This window comes from Halichoerus grypus, chromosome 1, assembly GCF_964656455.1.
Source record: "Halichoerus grypus chromosome 1, mHalGry1.hap1.1, whole genome shotgun sequence".
Taxonomy (NCBI): Eukaryota; Metazoa; Chordata; class Mammalia; order Carnivora; family Phocidae; genus Halichoerus; species Halichoerus grypus.
The window spans coordinates 143,308,054-143,333,978 of NC_135712.1; the positions used below are offsets into that span (position 1 = coordinate 143,308,054).

General features: G+C 43.6%; 1 protein-coding gene across 3 annotated transcripts in view; it reads right to left on the minus strand.

The window, feature by feature from the left end:
• Positions 1-12,373: 12,373 nt before the first annotated feature.
• The window catches only part of OSBPL10 (oxysterol binding protein like 10), a 307,935-nt gene continuing 294,383 nt past the window's right edge, over positions 12,374-25,925 (minus strand). For all 3 annotated transcript variants that reach the window (XM_078072736.1, XM_078072739.1, XM_078072733.1), the window contains 4 exons: positions 21,960-22,146; positions 19,735-19,917; positions 17,034-17,187; positions 12,374-14,719 (listed from right to left, as the gene is read on the minus strand). In XM_078072736.1, the coding sequence (XP_077928862.1) occupies positions 14,675-14,719; positions 17,034-17,187; positions 19,735-19,917; positions 21,960-22,146 (569 nt within the window). In that variant the 3' untranslated portion in view covers positions 12,374-14,674. The remainder of the gene's footprint in view (positions 14,720-17,033; positions 17,188-19,734; positions 19,918-21,959; positions 22,147-25,925) is intronic.

The window sequence follows — 25,925 nt, forward strand, 5'->3', positions numbered from 1 at the left end:
AAGGCAGATGCTCAACCTACTGAGCCACCCAGGCACCCATTTTTTAATTTTTTTTAAGATTTTATTTGAGAGAGAGAGAAAAATAGTGACAGGAGAGAATGAATGAGTACAAGCAGGGAGGGGAGGGAGAAGCAGGCTACCCGCTGAGCAAGGAGTCTGATGGGGGGAATGCTGGCTCAGTTCCTGGGATCATGACCTGAGCCGAAGGCAGACGCTTAACCCACTGAGCCACCCAGGCACCTCACATGGGAAGTTTTTGGTATTTTTCCATATGCTGAGTTTTTATCATGAATGAATCTTATCAAATGGGCTTTTTTTTTTTTCATTTACTGAGACGATTCTGATTTTTCTTTTATTCTGTTAATGTAGTGAATTAGAGACTTTTTGTTCACAGTGTTAAACTAAATTTGCATGCTTGAAATAAAAGTGTTTGATAGAATTTGCTAGTAAAACATTTGGGCCTAGATTTTTCTTTGTGCAAAGGTTTTTAATTGCAGATTTAATTATTTTATAGACACAGGATGATTTGTTTTTTTACTTACGTCAGTTTTGTTGAAATTGTGTTTCTCAAGGAATTCGTCCATTTCATCTAAATTTTCAAGTTAAAATTGTTGCTCATGTCCCTTAATTTTAATGTTTGCAGATTCTATAATGATGTCCTTTTCATTCCTAACATTGGTTTTCTTTTTTTGTCTCACATCCCTATGTGTTTCTGTCTCTGTTCTCTCCCTCATTACCATGCTCATTTGCTTTGGCAGTTTTAAATCAATTTTGTTAATTTTTTTTCCTTTCAAAAACCAGTTTATGGCTTTGCTGACACTTTCTACAGTATGTTTTTTATTTCATTAATTTGTGTCAATTTTCTTCTATTTCCTTGGACAGAAGGTGTTCTTTTTAATGTGTTGATTTCTTTTCCCAATATGTGAATTTAAAGTTATAAATTTACTCCAAATATAGCTTAAGTTCCATTCTCACAAATTTTTGATGTGAACTATTATTCAGTTTAATGTATATTTTAATTTCCATTGTCCTTTCCTTGAACCATGGGTTAGATGTACATTTCTTGATATTCAAATGTGATTTTCTAGTTACCCTTTTATTATCTGTTTTTACCTTAATTGCATCGTGGTCAGATACTCTGACTTTAACCCTTTGAAAATGGTTGAAATTTGCTCTGTGGCCCAACATATAGTCTACACAGGTGTGTCTATAAATGTCCCTGAAACTTACTACTTGCTGAGGATGATGTGTTAAAATTGTAGGCAATTAACAGGTTTGCCTAATTGTCCTTGAGCTGTCAATTTTTCTTTATGTGTTTTGAACCTATATTATTAGGTGTTATATACACTTGGAACTTTCTTGATAAATTGAACCTTCAGTTTTTTGGGAATACCAAATCTTCAGTAACACTTTTTGTTACAGCCTATTTTGTCTGATAAATAAAATAGTGTTTTATCAGCTTTATTAAGATGATTGGATGATGTATCATTTTCAGACTCCTAATATGTTCTACTTTGGATTTGTTGAGCTTGTTGGTTTTCAACAGCAAGGTTTAAAATTCTTAGTCATTTTTTTTTTTTTAAGATTTTATTTATTTATTTGATAGAGACACAGCGAGAGAGGGAACACAAGCAGGGGGAGTGGGAGAGGGAGAAGCAGGCCCCCCGCCGAGCAGGGAGCCCGATGCGGGGCTCTATCCCAGGACCCTGGGATCATGACCAGAGCCGAAGGCAGACGCTTAACGTTAGTCATCTCTTTAAATATTGCTTCTCCCCCATTCTCTTTGCCTTCTGAGATTGATTAAACACAAACCCTCTTTATTTGGGTCTCTCCTTTTGCTCCTCCATTCTGTGTATTTTCTCCTTAAATTCTCTCATTACTTATGGCTGATCTGATGTTAAACCCATTCACTGATTTCATTTTACTTACTTACTCTGTTTTTCAGTTCTAGAATTTATCCCATCTTTTTCTTTTTTTTTTTTTTATGGTTTAGAGCTGACCCAATGACATTTTCAATCTTTTGTTTAACATAGTGGGCATAGTTGTTTTAAGCTTATATGAATAAATCCATGGTCTAGAGCTCTGTGGGTCTTGTTTCTATTGTGTGGGGTTTTTTTCCTCTCGTTCATGTGATCTTATCTCCCAATGTGCAGGCCTTTTTATGTGTTCTAAACATATTGAAGAAATTGTATGAGGAAGTTCAGGCCTAGGTTGTTTCCCTTTCTAGAGAGGATTTGGTTTCTGCTAGGTTATCTAGGAAACCAGCAAGCCAGAATGATCTTAATCCAATTTAAGGGACGATATACAAAGCTAGCCTGCCACCCCTAGGTAAGGGCTGGCTCATTATTCCTAGATTGAAACTCTTCAAGGATGATATCCATGCAGATTTAAATATCAGCATTTATCCTCCTAGTTCTGCAAAGTTACTGAAATTATTGTTTGGTGTCTCCCAATTTCCAGGAGGAAATGGCACCAAATGCCAAGCTTCTCTCTCAGGATTTCCATCTTTTCCTAGATTATGGGCTGGTGATTACTATCTTAGTTCTATGAAGTCTTAAAGCAGATGTTATGTCTTGTCTAGCTTTTCTACTTGTCCTTAGCCCAGGAATTGGCCCAAACTCCCTAATCCACCACTGTCAGGAATACTTTACTTAGAAAATAAATATGGAATTTTCTTGGAGAGTTATTCTTAAATCTTAAAAAGAACCTGGAGGTCATATCAAGTCTCTGCCTTTGTGAAATTGGCTTCAGTGAAAGCTGGAGATCAAATGGGAACCAGAGTGACTAAGTGTGACACTGTGCATTCTCTTGTAACCTCAGTACACTCTCTTAATTATTCAAACAAGCTAGATAGATAAAACATCTTCTTTTGTTCTTTGCAAAATGAGATGAACATGGATCAGAGCTCAGGCCTATATCCTCCTGAAGGAAATACATACTTTTTAAAATGTTTTTATGGCCCTATTGAGAAAAGGACTACACTAGGAAACATTACAGAAGGCAAGCCCACTTTCCATTTTGTATCTTTCAGTTATATAGAATTAACTTTTAGGTTTGTAATCTGTTGAGTTCCTTTTTGTATATGGCTTGATGTAGGAACCACATACAAACTATATACTAACTTTAAGTCTTGAAATCCGGTAATGTGAGTCCTATACCTTTGTTCAGTGGCCTTTTAATACTTACCCTAGGCCCACAAACACAGACTGGGTATTTTGGGCAACTCGGTATGTATCATCACCTAACCTGCAACTATCTAGAGTTTGTGTAGTTCTTAAGAAGAAATCCAAATGGCAGTATATGTAAAGGAACATACTATCAGGTTAGCTAAAATGCGTAAAGTAAGTTAGGATGTACAAAAAATGTCCCATATTGTTGGTGGAACTTAAAACTGTTCAGACCACTCTGAAAATACACATTCCCCATTTCCCAGTAATTCTAAGTCTGGCAAAAATAGCTGATAGCAGTATGTTCATATAAGGGAATAGTATAAAATGAAAAAGAATGAACTACATTTATAAGAAATAACTGATCTTAAAAATGAGTTAGACTAAAGGATTATATAACATGATTTCATTTATACACAGTTCAAAAAAAACTAATATATAGTGTTTAGGAATGTATTTAGGAATGTAATAGTGTTAAAGCTATAAGGCAAGGCAGGATGTGATTATTTTTTTGTGGAGGTGGAAGGGATAATTTGGGGGCTTTGATTACAAATGGGTAAGTAGAGTGGTTCTGGAGTGATGACAATGTTCTGTTTCTTGAGTTGGAGTGTGGTTACATGTGTCTGCTTTATTACACTGTACATTTGATTTTTGTATTGTGCTTGTATTATACTGCACACAAAATGAGAGCAAAGTTGCAGACTAGGAAGCTCCAGGCGCTCATTTGTTTCATGAAAGTGTTAAAAACAAAACCAAACCAACTTTCCCAGAAAACCAGCAGTGGTCGATAGCACTGAGTAAATGTCCAATCAAGACAAAGTCACATTCAAAAATGTCATGTTTTTATTCAACCTTTCTCTACGCCGCCTCCCCCCCCCCACCCTTGTGGAATGGTCAGGAGAAAGCAGCCTCCCAAGCTCCCAGTGATCTTTCTCAAATAGGGAACAGGACAGACCTTATTTGCAACACTGTAATATGTCTAGGGCTGCCTGAAAAACTGGTCTGGTTTTCACCTAACTTGGCTCAGGGAAAAGTGTTCTAGGCTGGGGAAAGCTGCAGGGATACTACAGACCTGGAGATGACCAGGCAAGAAATTATGGGTCCAGGAACGAGAACAGCTAAGGCCATGTATAAAAGGGGAATAAAAAAACAGCACACAGCCCTAAGGAAGACATGGCCAGAAAAGACCTGAGATGACCTTAAATCTCCCCCTGGGCTGATCCCAAGGCTCAGACACTGCAAGTTAATGAAGGTCTTTCTGGCACAGAGCCAGTTTGAAAAGACTGGAAGAGATTTATTTTTTCAGATGCCTAATTTTCAGCAAAAGATCACAAGGCATATGAAGAAACAAAAATGTGGCCTATTCAAAGGAAGAACAATGTGACAGGACTCATCCATTAACAAACAGGCATCAGGCACACTAAAGACTTTAAACCAGCAGTCTTAAATATGCTAAAAGTAAAAACAGTCAACAAACTAAACTGAAAACATGAACAAAGAATATCAACTAAAATAGGAATTATCTTTTTAGAAAATCAAATTCTGTGGCTGAAAAATGAAAAGTTGACTGGGGGTTTAACAACACTGGAACAGAAAAATCAAGAAAGCCAGTCAACTGAAGTTATTTGGTCTCAGGAGAACAAAAAATTTTAGAAATCTGAAAACTGCCTACAGGTCACCATTAAATGGATGAAAATACATTATGGGAGTCCCAGAAGAAAAAGAGAAAACTGCAACAAGATTTGAAGAAATTGTGGCAGAAAATTCCCCAAATTTGAGGAAAAGTAGGAATCTACAAATTCAAGAAGCTCAGTGAACTCCCAAGTATGTTAAACCCAAAAGAACCCACAGACCACACTGAGACATTATAATCAAACTGTCAAAAGCCAAAAGCAAAGAGCATCTTGGAAGCAGCAAGAGAAAAGTGATTTATAACATAAAAGCGATTGGATTATCAGTGGATTTCTCAGCAGAAACTTAGGTCAGGAAGCAGTAGTGCTGAACGAAAATAACTGTAAACCAAGAAATCTATACCTGTCAGCACTGCCCTTCAAAAATGGAGAAGTTAAGAAATTTCTACATAACAAAAGCTGATGGAGTCCATAACCACTACCCTTGCCTATAAGGAATTAAGTCTTTCAAGTAGAAATAGAAGGCTTTAGATAATAACTCAAAGGCATACAAAACAATACAGGTAAATACATGGGCAAATATGAAAACCAGTATTATAGTTTTGGGTCATAATTCCAGTCCTGTAATTCTACAGGACTTAAAAGTGCATAAAAATAATTGTAAGTCCATGGATACACATACAAAGATGTAATTTGTGACATCAGTAACAAGGGTAGAAGTGTAAAGGAGTAGAGTTTCTGTGACTGAAGGTATTAATTTAAAATGGATGGCTATTACTTTAGGACGTTCTGTGTAATCTCTTGGTAACCACAAAGACGACTAGAGAACACAGATAAAAGAAAATGAGAATAAAAATGTAGCACTACAAAAAATTAAATACAAAGGAAGATAATTGAGGAAATGAGAGACAAATGAAGTTGGAAAACATAAAATGGCAAAGTCAGTCCTTATCTGTAATTAATTTAGATGACATTCACCAATCAAAGGCCAACACTGGCAGAAGAGATTATGCTGTCTACAAGAGACTCACTTAAGATCTATGGAAACATGCATTCAAAGTGAAAGGATAGGAAAAATATTTCATGCAATCAGGATTGGCTATACTAATATCAGATAACAAAGTCAAACATTTATAAGACACAAGGTCATTACATATTGATAAAAATTAACTTGCTACTATAACATAAACATAGAAGCACCAAATATCAGAGCTCCAAAATATAGGAAGCAAACATTTACAGAATTGAGGGAGAAATTGCCCTACAATAATAGGAGACTTCAATACCCCACAGTCCATAATAAAACAACTATGCAGGATCAATAAGGAAATAGAAGACTTGAACAGCTCTGTAAGGCCAGCTGGACCTAACACGCTGATACAGATGGTTCCACCCAGTAAGAGCAGAATATTCATTTTTCTTAAGTGTGCATGGGACATTCTCCAGGACAGACCATGTGCTAGTTCACAAAACAAGTCAATAAATTTTAAGACAAACCATACAAAGTATCTTTTCCAGTCACTATTCAATGAAACTAGAAATCAACAGCAGAAGGAAAACTGGGTAATCCACAAACATGTGGAAATTAAACAACACACTCTTAACCAGTGGGTCAAAAAAGAAATCACAAGAGAAATTAGAACATATCTCAAGACATAAAAATAAAAGCACCAAAATGGGATGCTGTGAAAGCAGTGCTAAAAGGAAATATATAGCTGTAAACACATTTAAAGATCTAATACCAACAATCTAATTTTGAACCTTAAGGAACTAAAAAAAATAACTAAACCCACAGCTAGCAGAAGGAAGGAAATATTAAAAGACTAGAGCAGAAATAACTAAAATAGAGAACAAAAATACAAAAATGAAATTAAAAACCGTTTCTTCAAAAAGATCAACAAAATTGACAAAGCATTAACTAGACTAAGAAAAAAATCAAATGAAAGTGGGGCCATTACAACCAATTTTGTATAAGTGAAAGGCTTTTAAGAATAAATACCATGAACAACTGTACATCAATAAATTGGGATGATCTAGATGAATTATACATCAACAAATGGAACAAATTCCTAGAAACATTACCTATCCAAGACTGAATCATCAAGAATCAAAATATGAAGAAGACCTATATCCAGAAAGAGATTGGATTGCAATTTAAAACCTCCTGAGAAAAACCCAGGACCATATGACTTCACTGGTGAATTCTACTAAATATTTAAAGAAGAATTAACCACCAATCCTCAAACTCTTCCAAAAAACTGAAAAGGGAACACTTCCTAACTCATTCTATGAAGGCAGTATCCTGATACCTAAGCCAGAAAAGGATACTACAATAAGATTATAGATCAATATCCCTTATGAATACTGATGCAAAAAATCCTAAGTAATAGTAAATTCAACAACATATTAGAAGTATTACATATCATGACAAAGTGGGATTCTCTGAATGCAAGGATGGTTCAAAATAATGAAATCAAAGTTATACACCACACTTTACCAGAACAAAGGGAAAAACACATCTCAATATGATGCAGGAAAACCATTTGACAAAATTCAACAAATCTTTCATGATAAAAATACTCAACAACTAGGAATAGAAGGAAGTTATCTCAACATAATAAAGGCTGTATATGAAAAAAGCACAGCAAATGATGAAAGATTAAAAGTTTTTCCTCTTAAGAATCAAGATACCAGCTTTGCCACTTCCTTTCATGTATTGGAAGTTCTATCCAGAGCTATTAGACAAGAAAAGGAAATAAAAGTCATCCAGGTTGGAAAAGTAGTAGTAAAACTGTTCACGAAAGATATGATTTTATATCTGGAAAACTCTAAAGATTCCATACAGGGCTCCTGGGTGGCTCAGCTGGTTAAGCGACTGCCTTCAGCTCAGGTCATGATCCCAGAGTCCTGGGATCGAGTCCCACATCAGGCTCCCAGCTCAGCAGGGAGTCTGCTTCTCCCTCTGACCCTCTCCCCTCTCATGCTGTTTCTCTCTCTCTTGCTCTCAAATAAATAAATAAATAAATAAATATCTTAAAAAAAAAAAAAAGATTCCATACAAAATTGTTGGAATAAATACAGCAAAATTGCAGGACACAAAGTCAACACATTAAAATCAATTGTTTCTGTATTCTAACAATGAACAATCCATAAAAGAAATTAAGGAAACAATTCCATTTGCAATTGCATAAGAGTAAAATACTTAGCAATAAACTAAGGAGGCAAAAGTCTCATATAGGCATACCTCAGAGATACTGCAGTTTCAGTTCCAGACCTCCACAACAAAGCAAATTATCTCACTAAAGCAAATCAAATGACCTTCCTGGTTTTTCAGTGCATATAAAAGTTACAGTACACTATTAAGTGTGCAACAGCATAGTGTCTAAAAAGCAAGGTACGTACCTAAACTAAAAAATACTTTTTGCTAAGGAAATGCTAACCATCTGAGCTTTCAGCAAGTCCTACTTTTTTTTGCTGGTGAAGATCGTGCCTTGTTGCTGATGTTGATGGCTGCTGACTGATCAGGTTGGCAGTTGCTGAAGATTGGAGTGGCTGTGGCCAATTTCTTAAAATAAGACAAGTTTGCTGCATCGGTTCTCTCATGAACAATTTCTTTGTAGCATCTAATGCTATTTGATACCATTTTACCCACCAGTAGAACATTGTAATCAATCCTCTCAAACCTTGCCACTGTTTTATCATCTAAGTTTATGATATTCTAAATCCTTTATTGTCATTTCAACAATTTTCACAGCATCTGCGCCAGGTATAGGTTCAACCTCATGAAACCATCCATAAGATTGCTTGCTGATCTATAAGTAGCAACTTCTCATCCATTAAAATTTTTTCATGAAATTACAGCAATCCAATCACAAATTCAGGCTCCACTTCTATTTCTAGTTCTCTTGCTATTTCCACCACATCTGCAGTTACTTCTACTGAAGTCTTGAACCCCTCAAAGTCATCCCACGAGGATTGGAATCAACTTTCAAACTCCCGTAAGTGTTGATATTTTGACCTCTTCCTATGAATCATGAATGTTCTTAATGGTGTCTAGGATGGTGAATCCTTTCAAGGTTTTCAATATACTATGCCCAGATCCATCAAAGGAATCACTATCTATAGCAGTTATAGCCTTACAAAATGTATTTCTTAAATAATAAGACTTCAAAATTAAAATTACTCCTTGATCCATGGGCTGCGGAATGGATGTTGTATTAGCAGGCATAAAAACAACGTCTTGTATATTTCCATCAGAGTTCTTGGGTAACAGGTGTATTGTCAATAAGCAGTAATATTTTGAAAGGAATCTTTTTTTTTCTGAGCAGTAGTTCTCAACAGTGGGCTTAAAATATGCAGTAAACCATGTTGTACTGATGTGCTGTCATCTAGGCTTTGTTGTTCCATTTCTAGAGGATAAGCAGAGTAGATCTTAAGGGCCCTAGGATTTTTAGAATATAGTAAAGGAGCATTGGCTTCAACTTAAGTCACCAGCTACATTAGCTCCTAACAAGAGTCTCAGCCTGTCCTTTGAGGCCAGGCACTGACTTCTCCCCACTAGTCCTAGGTGGCATCTTCTTCCAATAGAAGTCTGTTTCATCTACACTGCAAATCTGTTGTTTAGTGTAGCCACCTTCATTATTTAGCTCGGGTCTTCTGGATAATTTGCTGCAGCTTCTACATCAGTATTTGCTGCTTCCCCTTGCACTTTTATGTTATGGCTTCGATTTCTTTCCTTAAACCTCATGAACCACCCTCTGCTAGCTTCAAACTTTTCTTCTGCAGCTTCCTCACCTCTCTCAGCCTTCCTAGAAGGAGAGTTAGGGTTTTGCTCTGGACTAGGCTTTGGCTAAAGGGACAGTGTTGTAGCTGATTTGACCTCCTGTCCAGACCACTAAAACTTTCTCCATATCAGCAATAAGGCTGTTTTGCTTTCTTATCATTTGCGTTCATTGGAGTAGCACTTTTAATTTCCTTCAAGAACCTTTCCTTTGCGTTCACAACTTGCCTAACTGGTCCAAGAGGCCTAGCTTTTGGCCTTTCTCAGTTTTCAACATGCCTTCCTCGCCAAGGGTAATCATTTCTAGCTTCTGATTTAAAATAAGAGATGTGTGACTCTCTTCTCCTTGAACACTTAGAGGTCATTGGGAGGTAATTAATTCCAATATTGTCTGTCTCAGAATAAGGAGGTCCAAGCAGAGGAAGAGAGGTGGGGGGGTCAGATGGTTGGTGTAGCAGTCAGAACATACACAACTTTTAACATTTATCCAATAAGCCTGCCACCTCACTGGGTGCAGTTCATGGCACCCCCAAACAGTTAACAATAGTAAGATCAAATATCAGTGATCACAGATCACCATAACAAGTAAAATAATGAAAAAGATTAAAATATTGCAAAAATTACAAAATGTGACACAGAGACATAAAGTGAGCAAATGCTATTGGTAAAATGGTGCTGATAGCCCTACCTTAAGGAAGTCTGCCACAAACCTTCAACTATAAAAAAGCAGTATCTGCAAAGCACAATAAAGCAAAATGCAATAAAACTGAAAACCACAAAATACTTCTGAAGAAATGGAAGATGAAATAAGTAAATGGAAAGATCACCTGTGTTTATGGATTAGAAGACAATATTGTTAAGATGTCAATACTGTGCAAGGTAATCTACAGTCAGTGCAACGCCTAACCTATCAAAATTCCAGTGATGTTTTTAACAAATCTAGAAAATTCCATCCTAAAATTCATATGGAATCTCAAGGGACCCCTAGTAGCCAAAACAATCTTGAAAAAGAAAAAAGTTGAAAGTCTCTCACTTCCTATTTTCAAAAATTTCAAAAAGCTATAGTAATCAAAACTGTGGTACTGGCATAAAAACAGATATCTAGACCAATGTAATAGAATGAAGGGCCCAGGAATAAGCCCTTGCATCTTGGTCAAATGATTTTTGTTAAGGGTACCAATACCATTCAATGGAGAAAGGAGAGTCTTTTCAACAAATGGTCCTAGGAAAACAGGATATGAAGTTGGACCCTTAACACCATATACAAAAATTAACTTAAAATGGATCAAAACCCTAAACATAAGAGCTTAAAATATAAAACTGTTAGAAGAAAACATAGGGGAAAAGCTACATGGGGGTGCGCCTGGGTGGTTCAGTTGGTTAAGCATCTGCCTTTGGCTCGGGTCATGATCCCAGGGTCCTGGGATTGAGCCCCGTGTCGGACTCCCTGCTCAGTGGGGAGAGTCTGCTTCTCCCTCTCCCTCTGCCTCTCCCCTGCTCAAATAAATAAATAAAATCTTAAAAAAAAAAAAAAGAAAAAGATGAAAGAAAGAGGAAGGAAGGAAGGAAGGAAGGAAGGGGAAAGAAAAAGAAAGAAAGAAAAAGAAAGAAAGAAAGAGAGAGAGAGAAAAAGAAAGAAAGAAAGAAAGAAAGAAAGAAAGAAAGAAAGAAAAGAAAGAAAGAAAGAAAGAAAGAAAGAAAGAAAGAAAGAAAGAAAGAAAGAAAGAAAGAAAGAAAAAGAAAGAAAAAGAAAGAAAGAAAGAAAGGAGAAAGAAAGGAGAAAGAAAAGAAAGAAAAGAAAAGCTCCATGAAGTTAGATTTGTCAATGATTTCTTGGGTAGGACAATTCAAAGTACAAGCTACAAAAGAAAAAGTAGATAAATTGGACTCCGCCAAAACTAAATACTTTTGTACATCATGAACCCTATCAACAGGGTAAAAAGGCAACCTACAGAATGGAGGAAGCATTACATATCTGATAAAATTATAAATCAGAAAATATAATCTGATAAAGAATATCCAGAATTTATAAAGAACTACAACTCAACACACAAAACCTAGTTAGAAAATGGGCAAAGGACTTAAAAAGACATTTCTCCAAAGAAGATACAGAAATGGCCAATAAGCACATGAAAAGATGCTCCACATCACTAATCATTAGAGAAATGCAAAGCAAAACCCCAATGAGATGGCACTTCACACCCTTTATGATGATTATTATAAAACAAAAAAACAAGTGTTGGGGAGGCTGTGGAAAAATTCAAACCCTTATGCATTGCTGGTAGGACTGCAAAATGATGGAGGCACTGTGGAAAGCAGTATGGCAGGTACTGGAAAGTTAAACAAGGAATTTTCATATGATACAGTACTTCTACTTCTGGATACGTATATCCCCAAAAGAATTGAAAGCAGATATTACTCAGATATTTGCACTCCCATGTTCACAGCAGCATTATTCACAATAGCCAAAAGATGTAAACGACCCAAATGTTCATGGATAGGTAAAGAGATGAACAAAATACGGTATATATACATACAATGGAATATTATTCAGTCCTAAAAAGAAAGGAAATTCTGATGAGCTTTGAACACATTATGTCAAGTAAAATAAGCCAGACACAAAAGGATACGTGTAGAATGATTCCACTTATGTGAAGTACTTAGAGTAGTCAATAAAAACAAAGTACAATGGTGGTTGTTAAGGGCTGCAGAGATGGGGGGATAGGAACGCAGAGTCATTGTTTAATGTGCAGGGAGTTGCAATTCGGGAAGATGGAAACTATGGACACAGATGGTTGTGCTGGTCACACAATACTGGGAATGTATTTAATGCCAATGAACTGTATACTTAAAAATTGCTAAAATGGTAAATTTTATGTTACATACATTTTGCCACAATGAAAGTATAAAACAAAATGTGAATTCAGCAAAAAAGAACAGAAAAGCGAACAAATAGAGTGACTCATAACATAGATTGACCTATAAACAAAATGTTAGCTCTAACGGGCAAAACCAAGCATGCTCTTTATAAATCCACAGAGCATGTGTGGTGGTTTCAAAAGAAAAAAATTACTCCAAAAATCAGGACAGTGGTAGTGTTATCTCTGTGGTCAAGGAGGGGGATACAATTTTGTAGGGACACAAATGTGGCGTTTAAGGTACTAGCAAACTTGGGGGTCTTTACTTAGGCACTGGATACATGGGTGTTTATTCTTGGAACTGTAATATATTTTATATAAATCTTCTGTATATATTTCACAATTTTTAAAAAAGGCAAATTGAACCCTCTCCCACCCAAAACAGAAAAGAAAGCGAACCTTGTCCATGTTTAATTTCCCAGATGGTTCATACTTTGGCATAATGTAAGACTGGAAAAATCTAAACACACCACAGTGATTATTTTGCAGTCTTCTCTTTGAAGATTTTCTTCCTCAAAATAGCATCTATTCTGTTTTCCTTCTCAGAAATAAAATGGTTCCACACACTTTATTCTCCCAGATGTCTTAAGACTATGAACCTGAACAGGCCTACTACACTAGGACTTTGGCCAGTAGTAACTTCTCACAAACCATAAAATTCACTAGATAGGAGTTAAATGTTCATATCAACTTGTCAGAACATTTCCATAAATAATGTTTATCTGGTAGATTTTTTTTTACTGTGTTTAAAACACCGTTTTGATCTAAATATGATTGCTGTTCACATCAAATTAGCAATATCTAACCACTAAAATCTGAGCTCATTCAGAGCCACCAGTTCCAACTGAAATTTTGGATCCCTAAAAATAAAATACAGACACACAGATAGGCATAGTACTTAATCGAAATATATTGTCTAATATCTACAAAGTGAACAATTGGTCTTAAGAAAGCAGACAAAAGGCACAAAATCAGTATTACTACAGAGAAGCATTCATGCTACTGGATTTTTATAAATATTCTGAGTGGCACAGTAAAAAATAAATTAAGCATTGAGCAAAAAATCAAATACTTCATTTTTTCCTTGCTTTATATTCTAGTCATGTCTTGACCTCATTTGTAAAGGCTGAGGACTGAAATTCAGCTGAAACCATGGAACGCTTTTGCAGGCTTTATGTGTGTGTCATTTAATCACAGTGGTTTTCTTGCCGAGTTTGGGTCAAATAAGAGAGGCGCACTTAAAAAAAAAACCCACAGGAAGTTCTTTTCTCTTTCCCCAAACGAAATACAAAATTGAGGCTATGGTTGTGCAGTTTTGTATATGCATGCGTGTATTTAACTTCTAAAGCCCTTTTTCGTCACAAAAGTAGTGAAGTCTTCATCTGACTTGTTTTCTACTGTAAAAGCAGCAGCTTCTGAAAAATGTCTAACGCTTTGCGCAGGAGAAATTGTCAGAAAGGTTCTGGGACAAGGACACGGGAGGCAAATTCCAAGACGAGCCTGCTTCTCCCAAAGATGCCCCATCTCGGAAGGCCCTGGCATAAACCTTTAACAGCTTCTTGCCCACTCACCATTCAGCAGGAAATAGCTTCTCTTTCTTAAGGACAAACAAAATGCTCAAGTGGGGAGAGAGGTGAGAATCACAACACTAATTGTGAAGTGACAACCACCTACACTTCTCCCAGGAATGAGCCACTTTCCACCATCGGGACCTCACCTGGGCCAAGCTAATTCACCTCTGTTTCGACAGGAGCTGACTACACGAGAATACTTTTGTGAGTGCAAAACATTTTTGGCAAAGTGAAAAATATAAAACTTCAAACCTCATTGATAAAAAGGAGCTCATAATTACCCACTTAAATCTCAGTAAGTGCAGTATTTACATGTGTAATAATACCTAGTAGACATGTGTATATAGTGCATGTGCGTGAACATACCGTGTACTGAGAGCTCACACACAGACCTGTGTACACACACATGCCCCAAATGGCTCTTGAATAAACTCAATCCTGGAGTAGTTTGGTGGTGCATTTTTCACAGTATATCATTTCTCTCTCAGGTACCATTTCTTGAATGGTATCAAGAGGTCTTAGTGAATACCAGCAGAACCGTGATACTGTACCACTTTAATTCCTACTAAAACAGGGCTGTTTCTGAACGCTCTACACCTCCACCCCATCAGTGCGCCTTCCACAGAGGATTGAAGTATACCCAGCCGTCACCCTGTAAGAGAAGGAAGGAGACATTTTATGAAGACCTCTCAGCTGGGCAAGGGGAGAAGCAAAGATGTTTCCCCAGACTCTGCTATGTTAAAAGCCGAGTACCAAGCAAAGCAGTGCTCCCTTAGCAGCCGTTCAGGACTGCCATTAATGCAGCTCACAGCCACGCCATGCTGGTGGTCTCACTACCCCTCCTCGGCCTGGCTGCTTTGTAGATACCATAAATCTTCACATCTTGGCATTTCAGGAGGAAACCCCAGAAAATAACCAAAATAACATAAGAAGGGGGGCTTTGTTGGTTTATATCACGTAAGATTAATTGGCCAGAAAAGCTCTTCGAAACAGTGGAGCAAGAGAAAAAAAAAGCAGACAGAAGAGAGAAGGCAAGGCCTGCCTCTGAGGAATTTGCCCAAACCAGTGATTTACAGCCCACCAGCCTGGAGGGGAGTGCCTAACCCAATCAGCACACACAAGAAATGATACCAAGTATCAGAAAAAGGGCAAGAATCAAAATGGTATACACAATCTGGGGTTTACCTAGAGGGGGATGTACTGAATGGTAACGATTCTGGTATTGGGATGATTTTTGTTCTTTACATACTCTCAAGCTTTCTGTTATGAACATACTGGCTTTTTATTAAACCCCAGAAGAACTGTATGGGTTTCTGGGGGTTTTTTTGTTTTGTTTTGTTTTGTTTTGTCATCTTCTGGGTTTTTCTATGTCCAACTTTTCCCAGAAGCCAGGCAAACTAGTTGTCTCAGAGAAACCAGATCCACCTCACAAAAGGATCCTTGACTGATTTTGTGATGGTTAATTTTGTGTATTAACTTGATTGGCCATGGTACCCAGATTCAACATTATCTCTGAATGTGTCTGTGAGGGTGTTTTCAGATGAGATAATAAGCACTCAGTCAAGCTGATTTCCTTGCCTAGAGTGGCTGAGCATGATCCAATCCACTGAGGGCCTGAAAATAAAAAAAGGTAAAGGAAGGAGGAATTCAGCTCCTTTTTTTTTTTTTTCTTCTGCCTCACTTCTTGAGTTGGGACAGCTCATCTCCTGCCTTTGGACGCAACTGAATTCTACCACTGGCTTTCCTAGGGTTCAGCTTGCAAACAGCAGATCCTGAAGCTTTTCAGCCTCCATAATCTCAGGAGCCAACTCTTCATAACAAATCTCTATGTATTTACATCTCATGCTTCTGTTTCTGTTGTTTCTCTGGAGAACCCTGGCTAATACAGATTCGCCTCACCTAGGCAAGGCTTCCCAACGTGGTTCTCGCTCAGAGCCTCATAAGGCAGTCTGCTCAAGCAGGCTTCCTGTCTGAACCAGAATCCAACCTTGAAGTGTCGGAGTTCCTGCCTGTGGGGAGAACAGCAGCTGCTTCTGTTCCTGACCAGAAGTCCACCTCAAAGCTCCTAACTCACCCTGCCGCCTGCCTGCTACACAGAGTAACCCTTCCTTGTAGCTCAAGCCAGACGCTAGTTGCACCTGGGCCAAAGAAAGCCTCAACATACTTCGATGGGCTCTCAGGGTTGCAACTTGCTAAAACTCCTTGCTCCCATGTGAATATGTGATTTCTCACTTCTTGTGAGGAACGGGACAGTCTGTGATCACCTGGTGGTTAAGTGGCCTCTACTCCCTTTATGGACTCCTGTGTCCGCCCCGGTCCTTACGGGGCCTTCTCTCATTGATGCTGCCAGGCTCCTGAGGGCCTGCATTCAAAATTGTGGCTGCCACACTTCCGTTATTTCTAATCCTGTTCTCAGAAAGCTTCCCAACTGCTCCACAAACAACCTGAAAAGCTAAGAACCTCAACGGGGCCCGGGGTACCTTGCCCGATTGCCCAGGGGGTGGGCAGCCTGGTGGCTATTACTCTTCCAGTGTCACTTTCCCAGGTGACAGCAGAGGTACTAAGGACCCAGGACTCATGCTGGCCTTTCGTGGCATATCCATCCCCTTTGGTCCATTTGAGGTGCTTCACAGCTAATTTGTTACTGACGATAAAGTAGCAGGGGGTGTGTTTTGGGTTTTGTTTTTTTTAAATAGGACAGCATCCAGATCTCCACCCCATTCATTCCTTGCACTCCCCGCCAGGCTGATGGGCTATTCTGACATTAGATGTCAGAGGGGAAGCGTCAGGCGCTCTGTTGTGCCCCTAGGATGGCCTGGCCCAAAGCTGGGGCTGAGCAAAGCCACCCCAAACCTTCCCAGGACCTCCCCTCCCCCACCCTCATCCATCCAAATGGCTGCATTGGCAAGACAAACCCATGCACCCCTCGCTTGGGACAAGTCCCCAAAGGCAGGTGGCAGAGTTACCTCCTGGATGAAATACTTGGGCTGCCACGGTGTGTGGAGGTTCTCCCGTTTCCGTTCCTCCACCCGCTGCTTCTCCTCCAGGCGCCGCTTCTGCTCGGTGGCAGCATCAATGTTCCCCAGCCGCAGGTATCTGGTCACCTCCTGCCAGAGGTTCCTGGGGATGCATGGAGGAGAGGAAGTGGTCGGGCAGGGGCAACTGGCTTGACAAGGGCGGTTCTCAGCAAGAACTGGGGTGGGGAGGGCATTTGGGCAGGGGGAGCGCATCCCAGGTGCCTCAAAGACCCCTAGAGCCAGGATGAGAACCCAGGGCTAACAGGTGCCCAAGTTTCCAGTCCCCTCTTGTCCTGAGCAGCATGCATCTCTCAGGGCTCTGAGTGTCTAGCAGTGGAATCTAGTCATAACAGCAGTGGTCAGCAGTATGAATACCCTTCTGCCACAACTGTCACAGCAGACACACTGCATATCGTGTTTCTAACACTGTCATGTATCTTAGCTCATTTCACCATCACAACAACCCAGTGGCATGGATGCTATATTACCATCCCCATTTTAAAGAGAAAAATAAGATGCACGTAAAGTGACGGGCCCAAGGTCAGCAAGCTGATAAATATGAACAATGGCTGCTGACCCACAGGGGAACCCGGTATTAGGAGTGGTAGGCTGGGGGGAGCGGCCGTGTGTGTTTATGTGGCACGATCCATCACGCGCCCCTGTCTACATGGAAAATCACTTCTCTGCCTCTTCATTCATTCACTGCAGAAGGCAGCCTAGAATGGCTCCTGTCTGATGGATAGCTTTGCCCCCCTCGGAATGTCCCAGGCCCATCCCTGATTCATACTCTGCTCTAGAGGCGGAGGAAGGGGACTGAGGTAAAGCAGGATACCATCACCCGTGCACTTCCTCATGTAAATGCATCCGGGCAATTTGGGATTTTGCATAAAAGGAACTATCAGTACTCTCAGCTGCCAGGACTCCCTCCCTGACTTTGGGGAAAAGACGCCTCGGCAGCCAGGAGTAAGCGAACATTCCATAATTAGATCCACGGCCAGGGAGCACTCCCACAGTACCCTTGGCCTTGTCCACAAGGGGGCCAGAACAGCGGGAAGCACAGAGTGTTGGCATGATGACGCCGAGAAAAGGCAGACAAGGCTGCCAGCAAAGTGGGGACAATGAGCAACCCCTTCTGAAGGGGATCAGAATCAGGCAGCTGACAAGGGGCGAGCTCCTACTGTAAGCTCAGCCTGCCCACTGGGCCTGCCCTGAGTCCCACCACACACAGCCCCTGCCCTGAGTCCCACCACACACAGCCCCTGCCCTGAGTCCCACCACACACAGCCCCTGCCCTGAGTCCCACCACACACAGCCCCTGCCTTGAGTCCCACCACACACAGCCCCTGCCCTGAGTCCCACCACACACAGCCCCAGGGAGGACAACGCTCTGGCTTCCATTTTACAGCAGGAGAAACTTCTAGAATTGGACTATAAAGCTAGGTCCAACTGGCCAACACAGTGAGGGGAGGGGAGGAAAGAGTGAGGGAAGGGTGCTGGGTCAAATCATGGCCTTTTCATCACCCACACCCTCCACACACATCTAGAGCTGAGGGAGAAGTGGGCACAAGGACATCCAAGGTGGGGGTGCTCTCAAGGGCAGGACCTCCCATGACGAGTCTCATCATAAGCTAGTGGTCCCAAATTTAGAGGGCAGAACCCTCTAAAAGAGGTCAGCAAACATTTTCTTTAAAGGGCCAGAGAGCAAACATGGTAGGCTTTGCAGGCCATCTGGTCTTGGTCGCAACTGCTTAAATGCCGTGCAAAGGGGCAGCCATAAACAATATGTAAATTAAGGATCATGGCTGTGGTTCCCCAACATTTTATAAGAATCAGCCATGGGCTGTAGTTTGCTAACCTCCTGGACTAAAAGCCTTAAAAAGGCCTATTCTAAGAAGACTCTGCTTCTGCACCTACATAAACATCCCTGTAAGTGGCTGCAGTATATTCACAGCACGGAGCAGACCTATTAACGGGGCGACACTCCATAATTTACTCTAACCATTTTCCTCTTGTTGGACAGGTAGGTGGTTTCTTCTTCTTCTATTAGTTTTCTTTTTCGAAAAAAAAAATACCCAGTTTTATACTTAAAACCTCTTCTGAATTTAAGAATTCTCCTTCAGAAGAGATCCCTACAAATTTAATTTTGGACTACAAAATTAAAGTGAATTCATGAATTTGAGGCCAGGGACCCATGCAGCTACCCTGCGCACACTGTCACTCTAAGTGGAGGGTACAGAGTATCAGTTTGATCCCATTCTTGCCACTGCTGCATTGCTTTTTTTTTTAATCATGTCGCTAATCTAGTGAGAAAAACAGTCTCTCATGGCTTCTAGGCACAGTTCTTTGATGACCAGCAGCCCCGTACCGAACTCTGCGATCAAGCAACAGACCAGCTGAGTGGACAAACTCTTTCAGGACGAGCATTAAAAGTCTACTGCAGACTATCCTCACAACCCACCCCTACTTACAGAAGAACTGAGCTGAAGGCTACAAAGGATCTACCCCAAAGCCACATGCAGTGAGAAATTCAAGTAAGAACACTATTCCTGGCCCATTTCTGTTAGCTGAGCGCTCAGCGGCTTCTTCTCTGTCCCTAGGGTCAGGTACTGAGGAGAGCCCAGCCCCGATAAACACCCCGCCGGGTCCCCACCTGGACTCCATGGGCCCCTGCTTCTCCAGGGGTCTGATCTTCTTGGGGTACACTGGCAGTGTGGTCGTGTCGATGACCCTGGTCTCTCCACTGTTGTACGTGAACTCTAAGGTACCGTTCCATTCCCCGTGGGCTTTACAAACAATGGTGTTGGTTGGGTTGTGCTTCACTTCGGCCGTGACCCTGAATGAATGAATGAGTCAAATGAACACACTTTGCGAGATTCTCAAAACAGAGGCTCACACTTGAAAAGCTGTACTCACATGCAGAGATTCTTTTTCATGGGGTCACAAGGGGGAGGGATTGCATTTTGCCATTTTGCTTAAAGACTAGCTCTTAAAATGTGACCTACTATTCTTGATCAGAGAAAGCAAGCGTTGGTAGACAAACTGGTGAGGGTCTGTAGGTTAGTTGATCGCAATGCAGCAATGCTAATTGCTTAATTTTGATAAACACACAAAGGTGGTGTGTTTTTTATTGGGGTGGAAATCAGGCAATTCAGTAGAAACAAAGTATATACTTCTCCCTAAAATAGCATCGAAGAGTGCTACATTTTAACCACCAACAGGGCCTGAGAGTACACCCACAACGGCAGGCCAAACAGGACTGCCCACAAGCGGCCTGAGATCCCAGGGAAAAGGAGGGAACCCTTCACCCTGGCACCTGCACACTCCTCTGAGCGAAGGCGGGGCAAAAACCGCAACTCTCGGCACCGAACGCCATCCTCCTCCCAGCAGCAGCTCCCAGGGACCACGTTTACAAGGGCCTTTGTGGAGGTCTGTGCCCTCCCCTGCCTCTCCGGCCTGGCCCGAGGGGTCTCCAGGTCTGCAGCTCCGGAAGAAAGCTGACCCCAGCTCCCTCTCCACCTGGAAGCTTGACCCGCGGTCAGAGTCACGCAGTGCCAACAGGAAAGCCCGCTCCGAAGCAGCCAAGGGTAGGAAGGAGCTGAGCTCCTCTCTTTCTAATGGCCCAGCTCAGGCTGAACCCAGGGTTTTCAAACACAGGCTTGGAAGCTCTGTCCCTGAGCCTGAGCACAGCCATGGCTCCTGGGTGCCGAGGCCAAGGCTCACGGGCGGCATCAGGAATCTTCTGGCTGCATGTAGTGGAAGGCTGCTAGTGGGGTGCTGGCAGGGCTTTAATAAATGGTTCTCCACGGGGAAAAACACCTGATTTGTAGCATCTGCCATCTTCGGGGGGTGCCCTCCACAGCTGATCTCAAGCTACTGACAGGGTCTGAGGGACGGTGGAGCCGTGGAGAAACCAATGCACACTGTCAGCTCGTGCGAGCCAGCGCACGTGCCTGGGAAGCAGCCACTGTGGGCACCCCGGTTCCCGGGGGGCACCCGGACACCTCGCGTGAACGCCATTCGGAACAACACTTCCCAGGAGAAAGGGCCAAGATGGGAGCCTGCTTATATGGTGATCTGTAACTGCAGCAATAAGAACAACTTAAGGCTCCCCTCAAACAGCAGACTTTTCCTTCCATTTCCTAGGATCAGGCTTCCCCAGCTTCTACAGTGGTCCTGATTTCATAGATGATACGGGGTTCGGGATATTTCATGGAACCAACCTAACATGAAATGAGCTTTCAGGGGCGTCCTGATTTCATAGATGATACGGGGTTCGGGATATTTCATGGAACCAACCTAACATGAAATGAGCTTTCAGGGACGCCTGGGTGGCTCAGTCGGTTAAGCATCTGCCTTGGGCTCAGGTCATAATCTCAGGGTCCTGGGATCAAGCCCCACGTGGGGCTCCCTGCTCAGTGGGGACCCTGCTTCTCCCTCTCCCTCTGCCCCTCCCCCGTTTGTATCTTCTCTCTCTCAAATAAATACAATCTTTTTTTGTTGTTGTTTTTTTAAAGAGCTCTCAGGCAGCGTCTGAGCTCACAGATGAAATTGCTTCAGAGCAGAGAAATGGGCTGTGGCCTCAGAAGGGAGAGGTTATCTTGAGAAATGGAAGCAGCTTTGATTCCCTGCTGTGGGTCCTGTGACTCGATCACCAAAGGATTTCACTGGAAGAGTAGCCTGGGGGGGGCTTCAAAAACCTGCCACGTGAAGGGGGGCGGTTGGTGGTGGGAAAGAGGCGCCTCTTTTAAACAAGATCTGTTAACTTAGAGTCTCAGCTCCTCCCAGGGCGGAAAGCCCAGCTCCCTCTGGAGGGAAGAAAGTCAGGGCGTCGAGTGCAGGCAGACACACAGCCCTCGGTGGCCGCCTCCTTCCTACCTGTGCACTTTCCCTCCGTAGAAGGGCTTCGTGTGGAACGTCACCGTGGCCGAGTAGCCGGTCTTCGCACAGCTAATGCTGACTTTGCCTCCGAGCTCCACCCAGGGGATGGTGAGAATGGAGCGCGCGTAGGCACTGGGCAGGGTGAACACGTACTCCTCCCCGTGTTCCAGGAGCCTCAGCACACCTCCAGGGAGACAGGAGGACAGAGTCAGGCACACAAGAAGAGGGCAGCCGGGGATCAAAGGACATCAAGATGACAAACCCAACAGCCTCGGGCAACAGACATCGCGTCTCCCACCCCTGCAAAGGTCGGCCACTCACTGGCCACGTATTTAGTTATTCCCTGCCCTCCGGGTTGCCAGACCTGCTGCGAATACAACAGTGAGCAGACCCACTTTCTTCCTCCAAGGAGAACAGGAAGGTGGTCATTAATTACCAACTGTGACGAAGGCGGGAGGGCGAAGTGCCCAGTGCCATGGGGGCCTCCGATAGGAGTTGACCTGGAAACAGAGTTCTCCCTAAGGAAGGGACGTTTGGACCGGGTAAGAGTTGAGAAGCTAAAGAGGGGAGGGAAATAGTCCAGGCAGAGGGAAGACCATGTGCAAAGGGCCTGTGGTGGGAAGGAGCCTGGGGAGCAGGGAAGGGCTGAGGGAAGGGCCCACGTGCACAAAGGGAGGGAGTAGGTGTACAGGCTGGCCAATTCGGCAGGGGCCAGACCTTCTTTTAAGCTTTGAAATAGCATGCGGGGCGCCTGGGTGGTTCAGTCATTAAGCGTCTGCCTTCGGCTCAGGTCATGATCCCAGGGTCCTGGGATTGAGCCCCGCATCAGGCTCCCTGCTCAGCAGGAAGCCTGCTTCTCCCTCTCCCACTCCCCCTGCTTGTGTTCCCTCTCTCGCTGTGTCTCTGTCAAATAAATAAATAAAATCTTAAAAAAAAAAAAAAAAAGCTTTGAAATAGCATGTAAAGGAGTTCTGCCTTTTCCTGAGAGCAGCACAGACCTTCACGGTTCTCATGAAGCTAGAGAACTCAGACGGGACACTGCTCTCAGCAGCCCAGGGCAGGCATTAGCTACACGGGCAATGTCCCTCTAGATGAGGGCTTCTCCAACGCAGGCTCCAAGCATTAGGTGTGGACAGGTCTTAGTCTTCCGGAACAATGCAAAATTGTGTGGGTTTGTCTATTTTCTAGGGAAAGGGGCCACGGCTTTTGTCAAGTTCTCAAAGGCTGACATGACCAGGCTTTAAATGCACCAACTCCCAGGGCTGGGAGCCTGGCTGTATCCTGTCGTACAGTTTATGTACCACACAAGGTGCTGTTCTGTGAGGGCTGAAATCCAGCCCTTGCTATGGCCTGCCAGGCTGGGCACCCACAGTCGAGGGGCAGCATTTCGCCGCACCCCGAAGCCCAGACAGGCTGGCAGAGGTCCCAAGAACCAGGCTACGGGCTGACATGTGTTCCGTGCAAGGAACCTTCTCCGCCTCCCACTCCAGCCCTGGGGCTCAGGGACCTGCACACGGCCTCGCCTCTCTCCCAGTTCATTCCCAGCCTGGCAATCAGCAGGTGCACTGTGTGTCTCAGGAAGGAACGTGCTGCCCTTTCGCCCCTCCCTGGTGGTGGCCCCTGCCCGGTCCCCCGTGGGTCAGTGGTGCCCGTGTGTGTTGGCACTTTCTGCCTGCCAGGCATTCCTGGGGGCTTCCCATGCATTATGTCGGTTAAGTTTCACGATGACTCCACTTGGCAATAATTGTCATTTTTAAGTAAGGAGGAGGAAATTGAAACTCAGGTTTCAAGTCATTTGGCTGGTCAGTTCTTCCCTCTCAGGCTAGACAAGGATCTGTATCCACTAGAGCTAGAACGTGCCCAGTAGAGACAGCGTGGTTCTTAGTGCTGATGAGCTTGCCCGGGGGCCTGAGGACAGATGGGGCTGAACTTACAGAGGAGTCCTGAACGCTGAGTCGCTAAAGTCAGCGTGAAGGCGCGTACAGCTATAAGTCAATTTACCCCTGACATCCCCTTACTCGCGGATGTGCTACCGTCTGCAGATTAACCGACGACGCTCTTCTGGAACCAGCAGAAGCCCTCTCCGTTACCTCCAGTAAAGTCAGTTCTGCCAACCCACAGAAACAGAGAACTGGCCTGCAAATCTGGAGGGACACGCTCAGGTGTGCGTAGGGGTCTCGAGCACCCCCAGAGTGGAGGGATGCTCACACACGTGGGGCACGTGCGGGAGCTGAGATCATCAGGGAAAAACAGATTTGTGGGTCACTCACGATCACGTGGGCAGGACTGGAGGACAGATATCACGGCAGCATTTAAATCTCAGTCAACCACTCTCCCTCCTTCCCCCCCCCCCCCAGGAGTGTAACTGAATATATGTAACATAAACGCACAAAGAGGACGGCTCTACCACCACGCCAAATATACCGAACATCAGCGCGGACCTCCTCCCCACTTCGCCACCTTGCCTTAGCGCTCGTAACTGAATTAACGCATCTCCCTGAAAGTAAAGCCCCCAGGCCATCGAATGCTCTCCGGCAGACCCTCGTCCCTCCTCCTACGGGGCGGCGAGTAGCCTCCCCAGGTGGCCCGAGGCCCTGCCCTGTGCGCACAGGGACAGCGTGTCTGGCAAGAGAATTACCCTTTGCTGGCTCAGTTCTTACAGCTTCTCCGCAGGACCCTTGGAGGAGAGCAGCTGGGGCTGACACACTTTTTGTTTCGAAGCCCACTTTGTGTGTCTGACTTCCTCATGTTTGGCTGCTTAAGAAGACAGCCCAGAGCAGGTGGAAAATCACAGCTAATACCAGACACAGGTAGGACGCCAACAGGCAAGAAGAATTGGAGAGAGCAGAGAGAGAGAGGCCATCTCGGGCTTTCCTCTCTGCCCCAGTTCTACCCACAAGCTTCCAGGTGCTCCGGGGCCAGCCACATTCGCACGGTCTCTGGGCCTGTGGCAGCTGGGAGAGGACCCTGGGTCCCTGCAGAGGCGACTGCCAGGCCCTCGGCCAGCCTGCCTCTGAGGTCCCGGACAAGAGGCTTCCCTGTCCCCCCATCCCCGGCCTCCGTGCTAAGGGACTACTTGCTCGTAGAACCCTTCCAAGGTGGCCAACGTGTCCTCAAGAGCCCCACCTCGGCTCCGATGCCTACGGTGTCCCTGGGTGGTCAGCCCTGCCAGGCCTCAGCTGGGAGCGCCCCGGGGGCTCGCGCCCAGCCGCCCAGCCCCCCAGCAGCCTTTCTGCAGGCCAGGGCCTCACATCCTGAGCTCCACGTGCTGCACCTTCCTGGCCTCACTCACCAACGTAAATCTTGTGGTGTGGGGTTCTACAGCTGATACTCTCTTTACAACACAGTCACATGGATCCTGTGCCCCAAGTTTTCACAAAGAGCTGGATGAGATGGAGATCTCTGGGGGGGGGGGCGTCGGGGGGTCCTTCCAAGCCCTCAGTCACTCAGCAGCCTGGCAACCTTAACTCCTCTGGGTCTCAGTTTCCTTATCCATGACACAAGGATGTGTGATGTACCTCCCAGGGCTGTGGTGAGGAGCAGAAGGCGATTCTAGAGCTCAGCTAAAAGCATCAGCCTGGCACACAGCCAGGATCCTGGAGGCTTTATATCCTAACTACTCCTTGCTCTCTGGGGTGGCTTTCTTGGTGGGTGAACTCTGAGCTGCGGTATTTCCATTTGGGAATAAAGAGTGAATCACAAAGGGGCAGCAGGCTGCACACGGCGGGTGAAGAGGTAGGTGGGAGGCATCCTCTTCCTACTCATCTTTAGAAAAATGTCTTGCAGGGGCACCTGGGTGGCTCGGGCAGTTAAGCGTCTGACTCTTGATCTCAGAGTCGTGAGTTCTGCCCTGCGTCGGGCTCCACTGTGGAGCCTACTTAAAAAAGGAAAAAAGAAAACGGAAGAAAGAAAAAGGAAAAAGGAAAAATCTCTTGCAAACCTGAAGTCCACAGAAATCAGTGA